The 12,813-nt window shown below is 37.3% G+C and overlaps 1 protein-coding gene across 4 annotated transcripts in view; it reads right to left on the reverse strand.

Moving 5' to 3' along the window:
- The window catches only part of ADAMTSL1 (ADAMTS like 1), a 784,967-nt gene that overhangs the window by 62,022 nt on the left and 710,132 nt on the right, over window positions 1–12,813 (reverse strand). For all 4 annotated transcript variants that reach the window (XM_075210866.1, XM_075210846.1, XM_075210837.1 and 1 more), the window contains one exon: window positions 4,110–4,320. In XM_075210866.1, the coding sequence (XP_075066967.1) occupies window positions 4,110–4,320 (211 nt within the window). The remainder of the gene's footprint in view (window positions 1–4,109; window positions 4,321–12,813) is intronic.

Consider the following 12,813-nt stretch of genomic DNA (forward strand, 5'->3'; position numbering starts at 1 on the left):
ATTAAAATACATGGTATATAGAGAAATGATGTACTGTGACCCAAAGCATCCACTCATATATCAGTCTCACTATACTAGACTGGCATCTAATCTATCTAGAATGCTAGCTAATATCTGACTGGTTACTATGGGTTACTGCCCAAAATTGCTATTTGCACCATTGTATCAAATAAGTGATGCGCCAGATTTTCATTAAATACATTATATTACACTATTGTCTCAGAGTGTATGTTTGTATACTTCTTATGATCAATGATCTTACTCCATATAAGCAACCTATAAAGTTAGCTGATGTACAATCCCACGTGGGCCACTATACTGGACCGTGATTGGCAATGACAGGCTGGAGGTATTGTAAGGGTACAAATAAGAGAAATAAGAATCATGTCATACAAACTGAACATTGTGTGCTGTTAGCCCAGAAGTTTTCCCTGTAGATTATTCCGGGCAAGGTCGGTTGCTATCCCTGGTGGAGTGCCAACAAAAATCCCCATCTGTCACTTTTTAAGCTCCTTGCCCCCAGCTCATGTACTCCAAGATCTCATCCAGTTTGAAAGCATCTATATACACCAACCCTTAGCCAAGGCCATGATTTCCCAAATTTATAGCATCTTCCTCGACATTACCCTGCACTCTCCGAGATCTTATGAAGCCGAAAGGGAAAAGGATCTTGGACCCCCCCACCAGACAAGGAGGTGTGAGAAGATGTGAGACCGGGGTAGAAAAAGCTCAATCTCAAACAAAATTAAAGAGACCTCATATAAAATTTACTACCACTGGTACTATACCCCCATGAGAGTCAACAAAATGTTTCCTTCCTCTTCACCTGACTGCTAACAGGGGCACTATGCATCATATATGATGGACCTGCCCCATTATCGTCCCCTACTGGGACAAAGTTCACAGTCTCCTGAATACTCTCTTTGAGACCCCCGATGGCAAGGGACCCCTGGATATTTTTGTTGTGTTATGCCCCAAAAATCTTCAAGTTCTTGATAAATTCTCCCAAAAATTGTCCCCTTGCATACTGACAGCAGACAAAACCCTCTTAGCTTTGAACTGGAAAAACACTTCTCCCCTGTCTCTATCCGCACTTAAAAAGTAGATATGGCATGTTGCAGCCATAGAGGATATAACGTATTAACTCCATGATAGAGGAGATGTCTTTAACCATTTTGGGGCCCACTGGCTGTTCGTGGAATGTGGCTCTTTGTCTCTCCTTGTCTCTGCTCACCAGCCTCCACTGGCGACCCATGTGCGGTGAACAATGTTTCTGCCTACTTACCCCACTCTAACTACCTTCAAATATGTCTAAACATTTTGTCCTGAGGTTACTCACATTATGCTATTTCATGGTTCTTAAACACACCCTACTCCCCATGGATCCTGTACTCCTTCCGCCCACTTAGACACATATCTGTTGATTCTCATACTATTGCTGAATGTAAAAATCTAAAAACTGGCCATCTGTTACCACATTCTAGGTCTAACTTTTTATTTCACTGTGAAATCTGTATCTATACGACCTGGAAGAGATGTGGTATTTTCTATGTGTGATATATGTTCTATGCATTTTATGCCGCAGTCTTATTTCTGTTTTCTTAGCTGACCATTCAAAACAAAGAATTATAAAAAACAAAACAATACGATTCACAAAATCCCAAAGTTAAACATGGATTTGGTTCATCATTAGAATTATCATTGAAAAAAAAGTAAATACTCAACATTTTTATGGACGTGAAATATAGTGAATAAATGCAATTTGATATTGTGTTCATGTTGGTCTTTGCAAAAATGCTAACAATAATTCCTTATATGATCATGTACAGTTAGGAAGACCAGCCATCCACATAACCCGGCAATGATTTAGAAGCAGACATAGAGGAGAGTTAACAAATTCAATTTTTCTGCCTTGCGTACGTTTCTGGCACCGTGTCTCCACCTATAAAAAGCTGCTGAAAACAAGATAAACCCTTCTGCTGGCCTGGATCCAAAACACAGCGATCTTTAAATAAATACAGGTTTAAATTTATACAGCTTCTTCTTTATCATCTTGAAGGATATAATCTTTGATTATAATAAACTCATCTGCCAAAAAAATAGACGACTTTAAATGCATTCAGACTGCCCCTCTCTCCCTTTTTTTATCCATTTCTTTTACTAGGGGATGAAAATTTCATTTAAAGTTCTTTGTAGTGAAATCTGTTAAAATGTGATCGTTCACCTGTTTGTGGGGACTTTTTCCATTTAAGTGATTCTTGAAAAAAAAGGACAAGGGGTTGTACAAACTTTAAATCAGTTCTGTATCTTGTAAAAGATGTATGGAAAAACTGTAGCATAATTAGTTATGAAGCCAGAATGTGTTTTAAAGAAGAAACAGGGAAAGGGGTGTCTTTAGCCATGCAGATGTAGACATCTTCTCTGACATTTCATCAAGATACATAGAAAAAAAAGTGTTTATAAAGTTAATAAAAACTTCCTTAAATTGCTGTCTACCAGTAAAGCACATACATGTTTAGCAAGTAAATGTAAAATAAAAAAAAGCTAAATATTTATTTTGGCTAATAAAACTTAAAGATACTGTATACTACATCCTCCCTAGGGAAAAAATGCAGTTACAAGCGCCCTAAAGCCGAATAATTCCCTTAAGATTGTAAACACTCTGTCTGGATTACAATGTCCTATAAATATATATTTAATGTTCCTGTGCAGCCACATGGACAATAAAAATAATTCATCCAAGTGCAAAACATGTAAGCAAATGTTCTTATTTTTCCGTCAACAGGGATCCATAAGTGTACAGCCACATTTCCTGGGACTAGCCTAACCTTGGCCCTCACTTGCGGGATTGTGGGTTCAACTGAAACTGCCCATGATGCAAAGAGTGAAGACATCACTTACATCCTATGATCACTTTTGGATAAATCAACTTTTCTGGTTTTCTTCTAAACTACTGCTTGGTTATATCTCATTTAGTCTTGAATTAATATTGAAAGTTAGTGGATATTATTATGACTTATAATAAATGTGTCACTTTTGTGTGCTTGAAATGTGTTCTTGTCACGTTAAAAGTAAAGTCCAATTTCTGGTCTTCACCATCTTCAAGGACATAAAACAATTCATTTTGTTGGAAAATAAATATTCTGTAACACCACCCTAAACAGGGGATGCTCTCGTTAACATACCTTCTCCACCTGCTCAATCTCATTTAAATAATCTTGTCTTGAAAAATATATTTTTTTTTTACATGTGAGTTAATAATTATGCGCAATTATGCACTGAGCCCGCACTTAGCAAGGTAACCATCAGAAGATGATTAAGTTATCATTTTTACATCAATGAGTGGTTATAGTATTTCTAATAAAAATTGGAGCAAAACATGTTTTGTGCATGAGATGAGTCTCTATACAGATACTTTGCCTTCAATTAATTCAGGAGCAAAGTGGCCAAGGTTCAAAGCAAATCGCACTTTTAGATTGAAGCCAAAGTCCATTTGTTTGTGAAGACAGATTGTGAGGAGCCAATAGGAGGAATTTCTTTTATGGAGCAGCCAGCCACACATGTTGTGCAGAACAGGATTATTGAACAATGACAAAGAGAAAAGATAAAGGGCTGGAGAGCACTGTAAGAGATATGCCTTACTTTGCGGAAAGTCACATAGCCATTTTCAGTTTTACATTTTGCAACATTTCTGAGGTAGCACAAATTGGATCATGTTCTATACTTCTACTGGGACTATTTTTTCCTATTCCAATTGCACTTAGCAGAAAAGAGCATTTCTTTGGACAAAGTAACAAAGGCTCCAATATCCTAAAAAGTGACACATGTATTTTAAGGTAGTTCCAATGTCCCCTTACTCTCATGATTAATGTACAGGATATATGAGGATAATCTAAGCAGTATTTTAGTAGAAAGATTAATTCAATATAAAAGGGGTGGGTCACAAGTGGTAAGACTCCTGAGAATTGGCATGCACCTTTAAGTTGACTGCGTGGACAATTAGTGACATCATTACTCATCAAACATACGTTATAGCATCACTATTCACCAAATATAAGGATATATTTTAGAAGTATAAAAAAACCTTTCAGATAGATTTATCATCTTACCGGTTTCCAGTCTGTGGAGTACCAGGCTGGTGGGCAGTCAAAGCGATTGCAGGCCTGTACCAATGTGGGTTTAGGTTGTCTGCACAAATCATCTCCTAACACCATGGTTTCATTTGTGTCTCTTGACAGGAGATGAGAACAAAAGATGTCTCTAGTTTGCAATCCCACTCCGCAGGTTAAACTACATGAGCTCCAGTTTCCAATCTCCCACCTGGTAAAAAATAGAAAAGGTGATGAAACACTGAGATAGATTATTTTTCTTTTTATCTTGACCATTATCTTTCACTGGTTAAATGAGGACAAACAAAAATCTTATCATCAATATTTATTTCTCTTGCCAGTTGCAAACACAATCATAGCCAATGCACAAAACCCAAGTTTGAAGACATCCATTAATTTGTGAGATGTATTAAGGGATGCCTGACCAAGGACCAGTTTGCCCTCTGTTCAGCACCATTCACAATAAACATAACAGACATGCTATGAAACAAAAGTGTGTACAAGTCATTAGTTTTATATATATATTTTGACAGTAAAGCTGGGTTCACACTACAGTTTTTTCACCCAATCATCATGCCAATCACACGATAAACGACTGTTAAGTCCAATATTACATAAGTGTGTACTCTCCCATGACCGTGTTTTATCGTACCAAAGCACATTATATAGTTTCTTTTGATTTTATAGCCGGACTAAAAATCTCTATAAATCATGGAACGATGTCAGGCAAGTTCTGCAGTGTGTATGGACTCACAAGCGGTTTAGGCAGATCTCTATAGAGTTTACAATCTTTTCAGCCAATTGTTAGAACAGATGAATAGCACACATCTGAAGGTAAATCGTGTGAAATTGTGCAAGTGTGTGTACGCATAAATCAACATACTGATCAGGACTTTCAGTCATTGGTAAAATCGTTAGATATCGCACTGGGAAAAAGTACCTAGCTTAACTCTTCAATTAATTATCTCCATCTTCAACTAATTATCTTCCTACAGGACCACACTGCCACAATTTTACTTTGTGCAGAGCTGCTCTAATGTCTTCCCATCTGTCTATGTAACCTATCAATTTGTGCCCCAGTGTTGCTGTGATACCACTGGCTCCTAGTGAAGGGATAGGCTGCATTCTCACGGACAATGGTTCAGCCCAGTGATGCCACTGGCTCCTAGTGAAGGGATAGGCTGCATTCTTACGGACATTGGTTCAGTCCAGTGATGCCACTGGCTCCTAGTGAAGGGATAGGCTGCATTCTCAAGGACATTGGTTCAGCCCAGAAAATGGCTCTGCTATTTATAGGTGACAGATACTCACATTCAGTTTAGCTTCGGCCTTGACCACAACATTATACCAATTGCTTAGAAATTATATTATGTACATATTTAGTTTACTTAATCAAATTTGTTTTTAATGAAGCACAGAGATCCAAGACGAGCACTAGCTTAGCTCTAACAGCCAACCACTACTTTAAACACTGTGCAGAGGCTGGAAAAAATAAGCTACCTCCACCACAGAAAGAAAATATTGAATTTCATCTAGAGCCTTATTAATCTAAAACTCAAAAATGTTATACCATATATCTTAGGGTTATACGAAAGTATGCCAAATTATAAAACAATTTCTTGAGTCCTTTTACGTAACTGAAAGATTAGCACAAGGAAACAGATAAATGATGTACTATACAAATTGGCGGTCATGACTTTTATGACTGACCTCATGTTTATCACTGGCAGCTAGAAACCCCACATTAATGAGAGATTTTGTTTCCAGAGAGAAATGTTAAGTGGAATAGTTATGGCTCGCCTTATCACCCATAGTTTGCGTAAGTGTCATGTATGGGAGGTCCAAGCATAAGTGAATATGCTATATCCACAAGTATTAATCTTTCACACGTGTGTAGAAATGAATTTAACACTACTTTCTTGACATTGCTCATTTAGGTGACTAGGAACATGTGTAGTCAATAACTAAACATCAGGATTTGAAGGGGAGAAAATTGCAACCAATTGTACAAATGGATTACAGCATTCCACAATATAATGGCTGACACATGACAGTGTGCGCTGAAATGAAATAAAGATAAGACCAGTAAAAAGCAATGCTGTAATTTAATAGTTCAAGATAGATTAGGGAACAGAGCAGTAATGGGTTAGTGCGTTGTAAAAGAAGATTATTTGAGATAGAAGGGCACCACTTACATCTCCAGTTCCCATCCTTTGGGATTCTTTACAATTCATTGTGGGATATCATTATTTGTCACAGAATCCTCTTGGATGAAGAGCTGTGTTCCCTTTACAGTGGTGTACAATTTTGCTGCACCATACATAATCATCTAGAGTTCTGGATGCAAGTGGGTCCTTGAACGCTATAGAAATTATCCCAAACATTTGGGTTCCAGCAGGCCTATGGGGTTTATCCTTTATATATACATATCTTCTGCTTTACAAGTTACTGATTATTAAATACAGGCAGGAAAACAGACAGATGGATTGAGAATATATCATGAATCATCATCATCACCATTTATTTATATAGCACCACTGATTCCGCTGCGCTGTACAGAGAACTCATTCACATCAGTCCCTGCTCCATTGGAGCGCACAGTCTAAATTCCCTAACACACACACACACACACACACACAGATTAGGATCAATTTGATAGCAGCCAATTAACCTACTAGTATGTTTTTGGAGTGTGGGAGGAAACCCACACAAACACGGGGAGAACATACAAACTCCACACAGATGAGGCCATGGTCGGGAATTGAACTCATGACCCCAGTGCTGTGAGGCAGAAGTGCTAACCACTTAGCTGTTGCTTCTGACAAAACACACCTACAAACTGTGAATGTAAAGACAAGAAGCTTTTCTTGTGTTGTGGCTTAAATGTTTATCCTAGTACACTTCAAAACTAAATTCACATAAAGCGTCAATTACTAGTGCAAGGGTACTACTGGCCCAGGACACTGACATTATAGCAACATCCACTGCTAAATGGCATGAAAGGAATTTCTATGGCTCTGAGTGTATGACAATGAGCCTTTAACGTACAGAGCACAAGGTATATGTCTTCCGTGCCCTTCCATAACTTTAGGTCTAGTCGCTTTCTCAGAGGTGCATTAACCTTTGCTCTAATACAACAAAACCTTATACACAATCAGCAGTACTTATCACAAAGATAGTTTATCTGACAGCATTCATACATATTGATTAATGTAATGTTTTCAATTTCCAATAATAAAGGTACAGTAGTTGTCCTGCACAGTGTTCCATTAGAAATCATTGCATATCAATATAGTGTAAGCTGATTTCACTGATCCAAGTATTCAATCTTGCTCTGTAATGTATTGCAACCTTCCCACTGTGCAAAAAAATCACCAGCCCTCTAAGAACTCGTACTACGGCACTGAAATAGAACGCCTGTTAAAACGGTAGACAAAACCTTGTAATTTGCCCTCACTTAGTATTATAAGTGTATTCTCAAAACTTTCCCGCAGTTTAGTGTATTATGTACTTATTGAATGCTCCCATAAAACTCCTTTGTATTTAATCTATTATATTTTACAGCGCAATAACGCCTTTGAACACTGCAGTTTTTTGTGACTGTCAGTGTTAAAGTGCATTTACTATGATTGAGAACAAACAAAATGAACAACCATGTGTACAAAGCCTAACAGAGGCGAACCAAAAATATACTCTCTTAAACCCAATAAGCGTAATACAGTAACCAAATAATGTTGATGAAAATCACCTTTGAATTATAATATAGCTTCAGAATCTATCTACTGCAACACTTATTAAGATTTATCATTATGTGGTTATGATATAAAGATAATCCTGACTGAGCAGAAGTTTTTTTTCCCAGTTTAGTAAAAAGGTTTTATTTGTTTCTGATTTAGATCCCTCTGATACAATCGTCAATGAAAAAATAAAAAATAGGTAAAGAATTATTAGGGATATTTTTTTTTTTTTTACTAAAGTGGAAAATTGAATTTTCAAAAACTCTGAGAAACCAGATAACTTGCACTAGACCAGTTAAATCTATTGCTTTCAGGTTGCTTTGTTAGTGCAAGAAAGCCACAACTCACCTGTTCAGGGAGTCCAAGTCCCGAGAGTTTAAAAATAGGGGACGCGCAGCGATGAAAAGCAGTTTAGGGAGTGACTGCTGGTCTGACAACTGCCCACATTAGGTACACCCGGTGGGCCAATTGGGGCAATATACAGCATGTCATACCACCACTTCTCTCACTGCTCTGATAGTATTACTGAGTAGTACCTCTGCTGAGTGGAGTTGTAGTGAAAACTGACCAATTTAACTGGGAATGTGACTTTGGATGCCACATGCCATTTAATCTAACACACTACAGTTCCTCTACAAATATAAAAGCTGATCAGATCCTAGCTTGAATGTAAAATTCAACATTTTATATGTCTTGGCAAAACCCACAAGTAGAAGTAAAGAACAGTCTTTAGATTTGTTTCAGCATTCTCAATATGCCAGCACCACTGAAAGCTGAACTACACAGAATGTTATAATTATTAAATACATTTATACATTTCTTAAATACATTTATGCAAAAAGATATTTTGTACTATCTAAAGCAGATTACCTGTTTTATATAGTACAAAATATCTATTTATATAATAATATAAAAATACATGTATTTGGATCTAGTTATTAACAAAGTACACATGCGCAGTAACCCTCAGCTACATATTCCTATTATTGCCAAATCTGCATTATCTTGATAAAAGTGAATTGCTGATTGCATTGCAATGAGTTACTACTTATCCGCATTTTGGTAGTAAATAATCCCTTATTATTATTTAATGAACAACAATATTTAACCACAAGGCACAAGAAGACCTGTTAGCCTTTTCTGCAGCTAGCTCACTCCCTCTGTTCTGCGTGTATGGCTGCTAAGGTACAAGGCACCCTAGATGGAGTTTCAGCCCGCGTTCCTTAATCCTGTTGCCAGAGAGTGCATGGCCAACATATGTAATGGGCATGGCCATCACACCCTTGTGATCTGCTATCCTACTCCCTCACCATCTGTTGAGCCTGGAATAGAGATTAACCAAATGATACCAGTCCAATTTTTTCTTCCAAGCAATAAACCACAGAAACAAACAAGGTGCTGTAAACAGTCCATTAGAGTTTCTGGTCCATGGTGACATGATAGCATCACACAGTTATCAGCTGCACATTCATGCTGCAAAACTCCCGCTGCACCACATCCCAACGGTGCTCTATTGGATTGAGATATGGTGCTTGAGGCGGCCATTGTAATACACTGAACGCATTGTCATGTTCATGGAACCAGCTTGAGATGACATGTGCTTTGTGATATACCGAATTATCCTACTGGACTGTGGCCATAAAGGGATGCACATGGTCAGCAACAATATTTAGGTGGCATTTAAACAATGGTCATTTGGTATCAATAGACCTAATGTGTGCCAAATAATACTTTCCCCAAACCAAAACACCACCATCACCAGCCTGCACCATTAACACTAGGCAGGATGGTTCCATGGGTTAATGTTGTTTACACCAAATTCCTCTAAATTTGCACTATATGTATATATATATATATATATATATATATATATATACATACACCGGTATATATATATATATATATATATATATATATATATATATATATTTATATATATTATACTACAACAGACATGAAACTGTTAAATGACCATGGACATTTTTTTGTAACAAGCACTTTGCATAGTAGTTGAATTAGTTGGTTTAGTTGGTTTTGAGGCTGGACATGCAGCCTGAGGCGGCAGTGGTGTTGAAATGTGACTTTAACAACAGTAAGGACATTGTGCAAGAAGCCAAAATATAATAAGACAAAATTCACCAGGCAAATGGAAAAACAATTAAAAGAGAAGATTCTGGTTGAAATATTTAGATGGTGCACAGACTTTTTAATGTTGTCACGCTCAGCTTGATACTGATTTGTGACCGTCTAGCGTTGTGTAGCCTTCAAATATGTAACAATAAGAGATTTGCAAAATTAAATAATGATTAATGCCACACAGAAACCTCTAACTAAAACTGCCATAAGTACCTAATTATCTCTATTACAGGGTTCATAAACTTGGAATCACTGGTTATTTAGTCAGGTGGCTGGAATTAATTATTATTCATGTGGATAATAAAGCTTTCTACTCAGTAGATTTAATACACTTAAGTTATTACAAGTACTTCAATTGAAATTTGACTCAGAACAAAATGGCCGAACAATCTGAGAGAAGATTATGATTAGAGAACCAAAATGTCTAATAGAGACTCAATTTGGTTTAAAACTGTGTTTCTTACAGCAGTGCTGAAGCCATTTAATTTACATTGTATTACTTCTGCAATGAGTCATGAAACTTATTGCTGCATTGATCGAGGGTAAAATCAAACTGAATTCAATCTCTGCTTTTTTAATGACTGTTCTACAAATAGCAGTTAGGCTGTATATAAATCCCATATTTTATCAAGATTTTACCAAAGGAGCAGTGACAAGCAAACATCACACTGGCAGATGCTATTCAGATGCTAACCAGTGTAATCCCCCACTAGGAATACAAAATCAGAAAGACTTTATATAAGTAATTTCCCTGCAGAACCAGGAATTATTGGTCAATACTGCCGTTTGAGTGGATTATTACTATCATAGGCTAAGTACTTGCTTTTAAATTCCTGCCTGCTCTACTAGTAATGGGGTGTACAGCAGTTTCAGGGCGAATGTTACTTCTCAGCTGCTATAGAATACCACAAACCTCTCTAAGCACACTCAGGGCTAGATTTACTAAACTGCGGGTTTGAAAACGTGGAGATGTTGCCTACAGCAACCAATTAGATTCTAGCTTTCATTTATTTAGTGCATTCTACAAAATGACAGCTAGAATCTGATTGGTTGCTATAGGCAACATCTCCACTTTTTCAAATCCGCATTATAGTAAATATACCCCTTAGTGTTAAACTGGCTATATACCTGGGTAAGGCAGATAAGGCTCGGCTGAAGTGTGATCAAGGGAAGGAATGTCACCTATTTATTGTACACTGTCACTACTGGGTGAGTAAGAGAGAAGGGTAGTTGGCACCTGCCTGGCTTGGTGTCCGGTCTACAACCTTGTGACACCACAGTCATGCTACTGGACTCCTGCCAAGCTGCGCTGCACCTGGTCACAATAGCAGTGGCAGTTACTGTGGCAGCACAGTCTTGCTGATTGCCAAAATATCCATTCATTACTAGTAGAATGATGCTCAGAAATCAGCCAATCAGCTCATAGAGCTGCATTCAACAACAGTTAGTGTATAATACAACATATAGACTATCTGCAGTAATTCAATAATAAACAAAGATATTTACAGTGGTGCTAAAAATCTGTGTACCCTTTATAATGTTATTATTTTCTGAATAATTGTGACCTTAAATGTGTTCAGATCTTCATGTAAATAAAGAAAATAAATGAAGAGAACACAATAAATCAAATAACACACAAAAGGATACACTGTTTCAAACAATTATTGATCAAAATGAACCAACATTAAATTTCTTTGTTGTATGTGAACCTACAGTTTCAGTAACTGGCGTGACCCCCTTGAACAACAATGACTTCAATCAAACGTTTATGGTAATTGCTGATCAGTCGACTTGGAGGAACTTTGGCCCATTCCTCTTTACAGAACTTCTTCAAATCAAGGAAGTTGGTGGGTTTTCTTGCATGAACACACTGCTTCAGATACTGTCACAACATTTCGAAAAATGGCCATTCCAAAACGAGAAATTTCTTCTGCTTCAACCATTTTTTTGTAGACTGACTTTTGTGTTCTGGTTGTGGTCTTGTTGCAAGACCCTCCTTCTCTAGAGCTTCAGTTCACGGACAGATATCCTGACATTCTTTTTGTAGAAATTGCTGGTACAATCCAGAATCCAAATTTCATAATGCCATCAATGATAGCAAGTCATACTAGTCCTGTTGCAGTCCCAAACCATTATACTGCCACCACCGTGATTAATGGTTGGGATGAGGTTCTTATGTAAGAATGTAGGGCCTGATTCATTAAGGATCTTAAATGAAGAGGATTCTTATTTCAGTCTCCTGGACAAAACCATGTAACATTGCAAGGGGTGCAAATGAGCGTTCTGTTTTGCACATAAGTTAAATACTGACTGTTTTTTCATGTAGCACACAAATATCAACTTTAATTTTCAGTGTACAAATAAGCTATCAAGTATTTGTGTGCTACATGAAAAAACAGTCAGTATTTAACTTATGTGCAAAACAGAACGCTCATTTGCACCCCTTGCAATGTTACATGGTTTTGTCCAGGAGACTGAAATAAGAATCCTCTTCATTTAAGATCCTTAATGAATCAGGCCCCTAGTGTTTAGTTTTCTCCTAACACAATGTTACTCAGTTAAGCTGATCTTTAGCAAACTTTAAACAGACAGCAATGTTCTTTTTCCAGAGTAGTGGCTTCCTCCTTGTTATCCTAACATACATACTATACTTGTTTAGCGTTTGCCTGCTGGTGGGCTCGTGAACGCAGACATTAGCCAGTGCAAGACAGGCCTGCAGATCTTTTGACATTACACTTTGTGATTTCCTGGAATATTATATGCCTTGCTCTTGGCGTGGTATTTTTTAGACAACCACTCCTGGAGAGAGAAACAATGTTGATTTTTTCCAT

Source organism: Mixophyes fleayi, chromosome 1 (assembly GCF_038048845.1).
Source record: "Mixophyes fleayi isolate aMixFle1 chromosome 1, aMixFle1.hap1, whole genome shotgun sequence".
In the NCBI taxonomy this organism is placed as follows: domain Eukaryota; kingdom Metazoa; phylum Chordata; class Amphibia; order Anura; family Limnodynastidae; genus Mixophyes; species Mixophyes fleayi.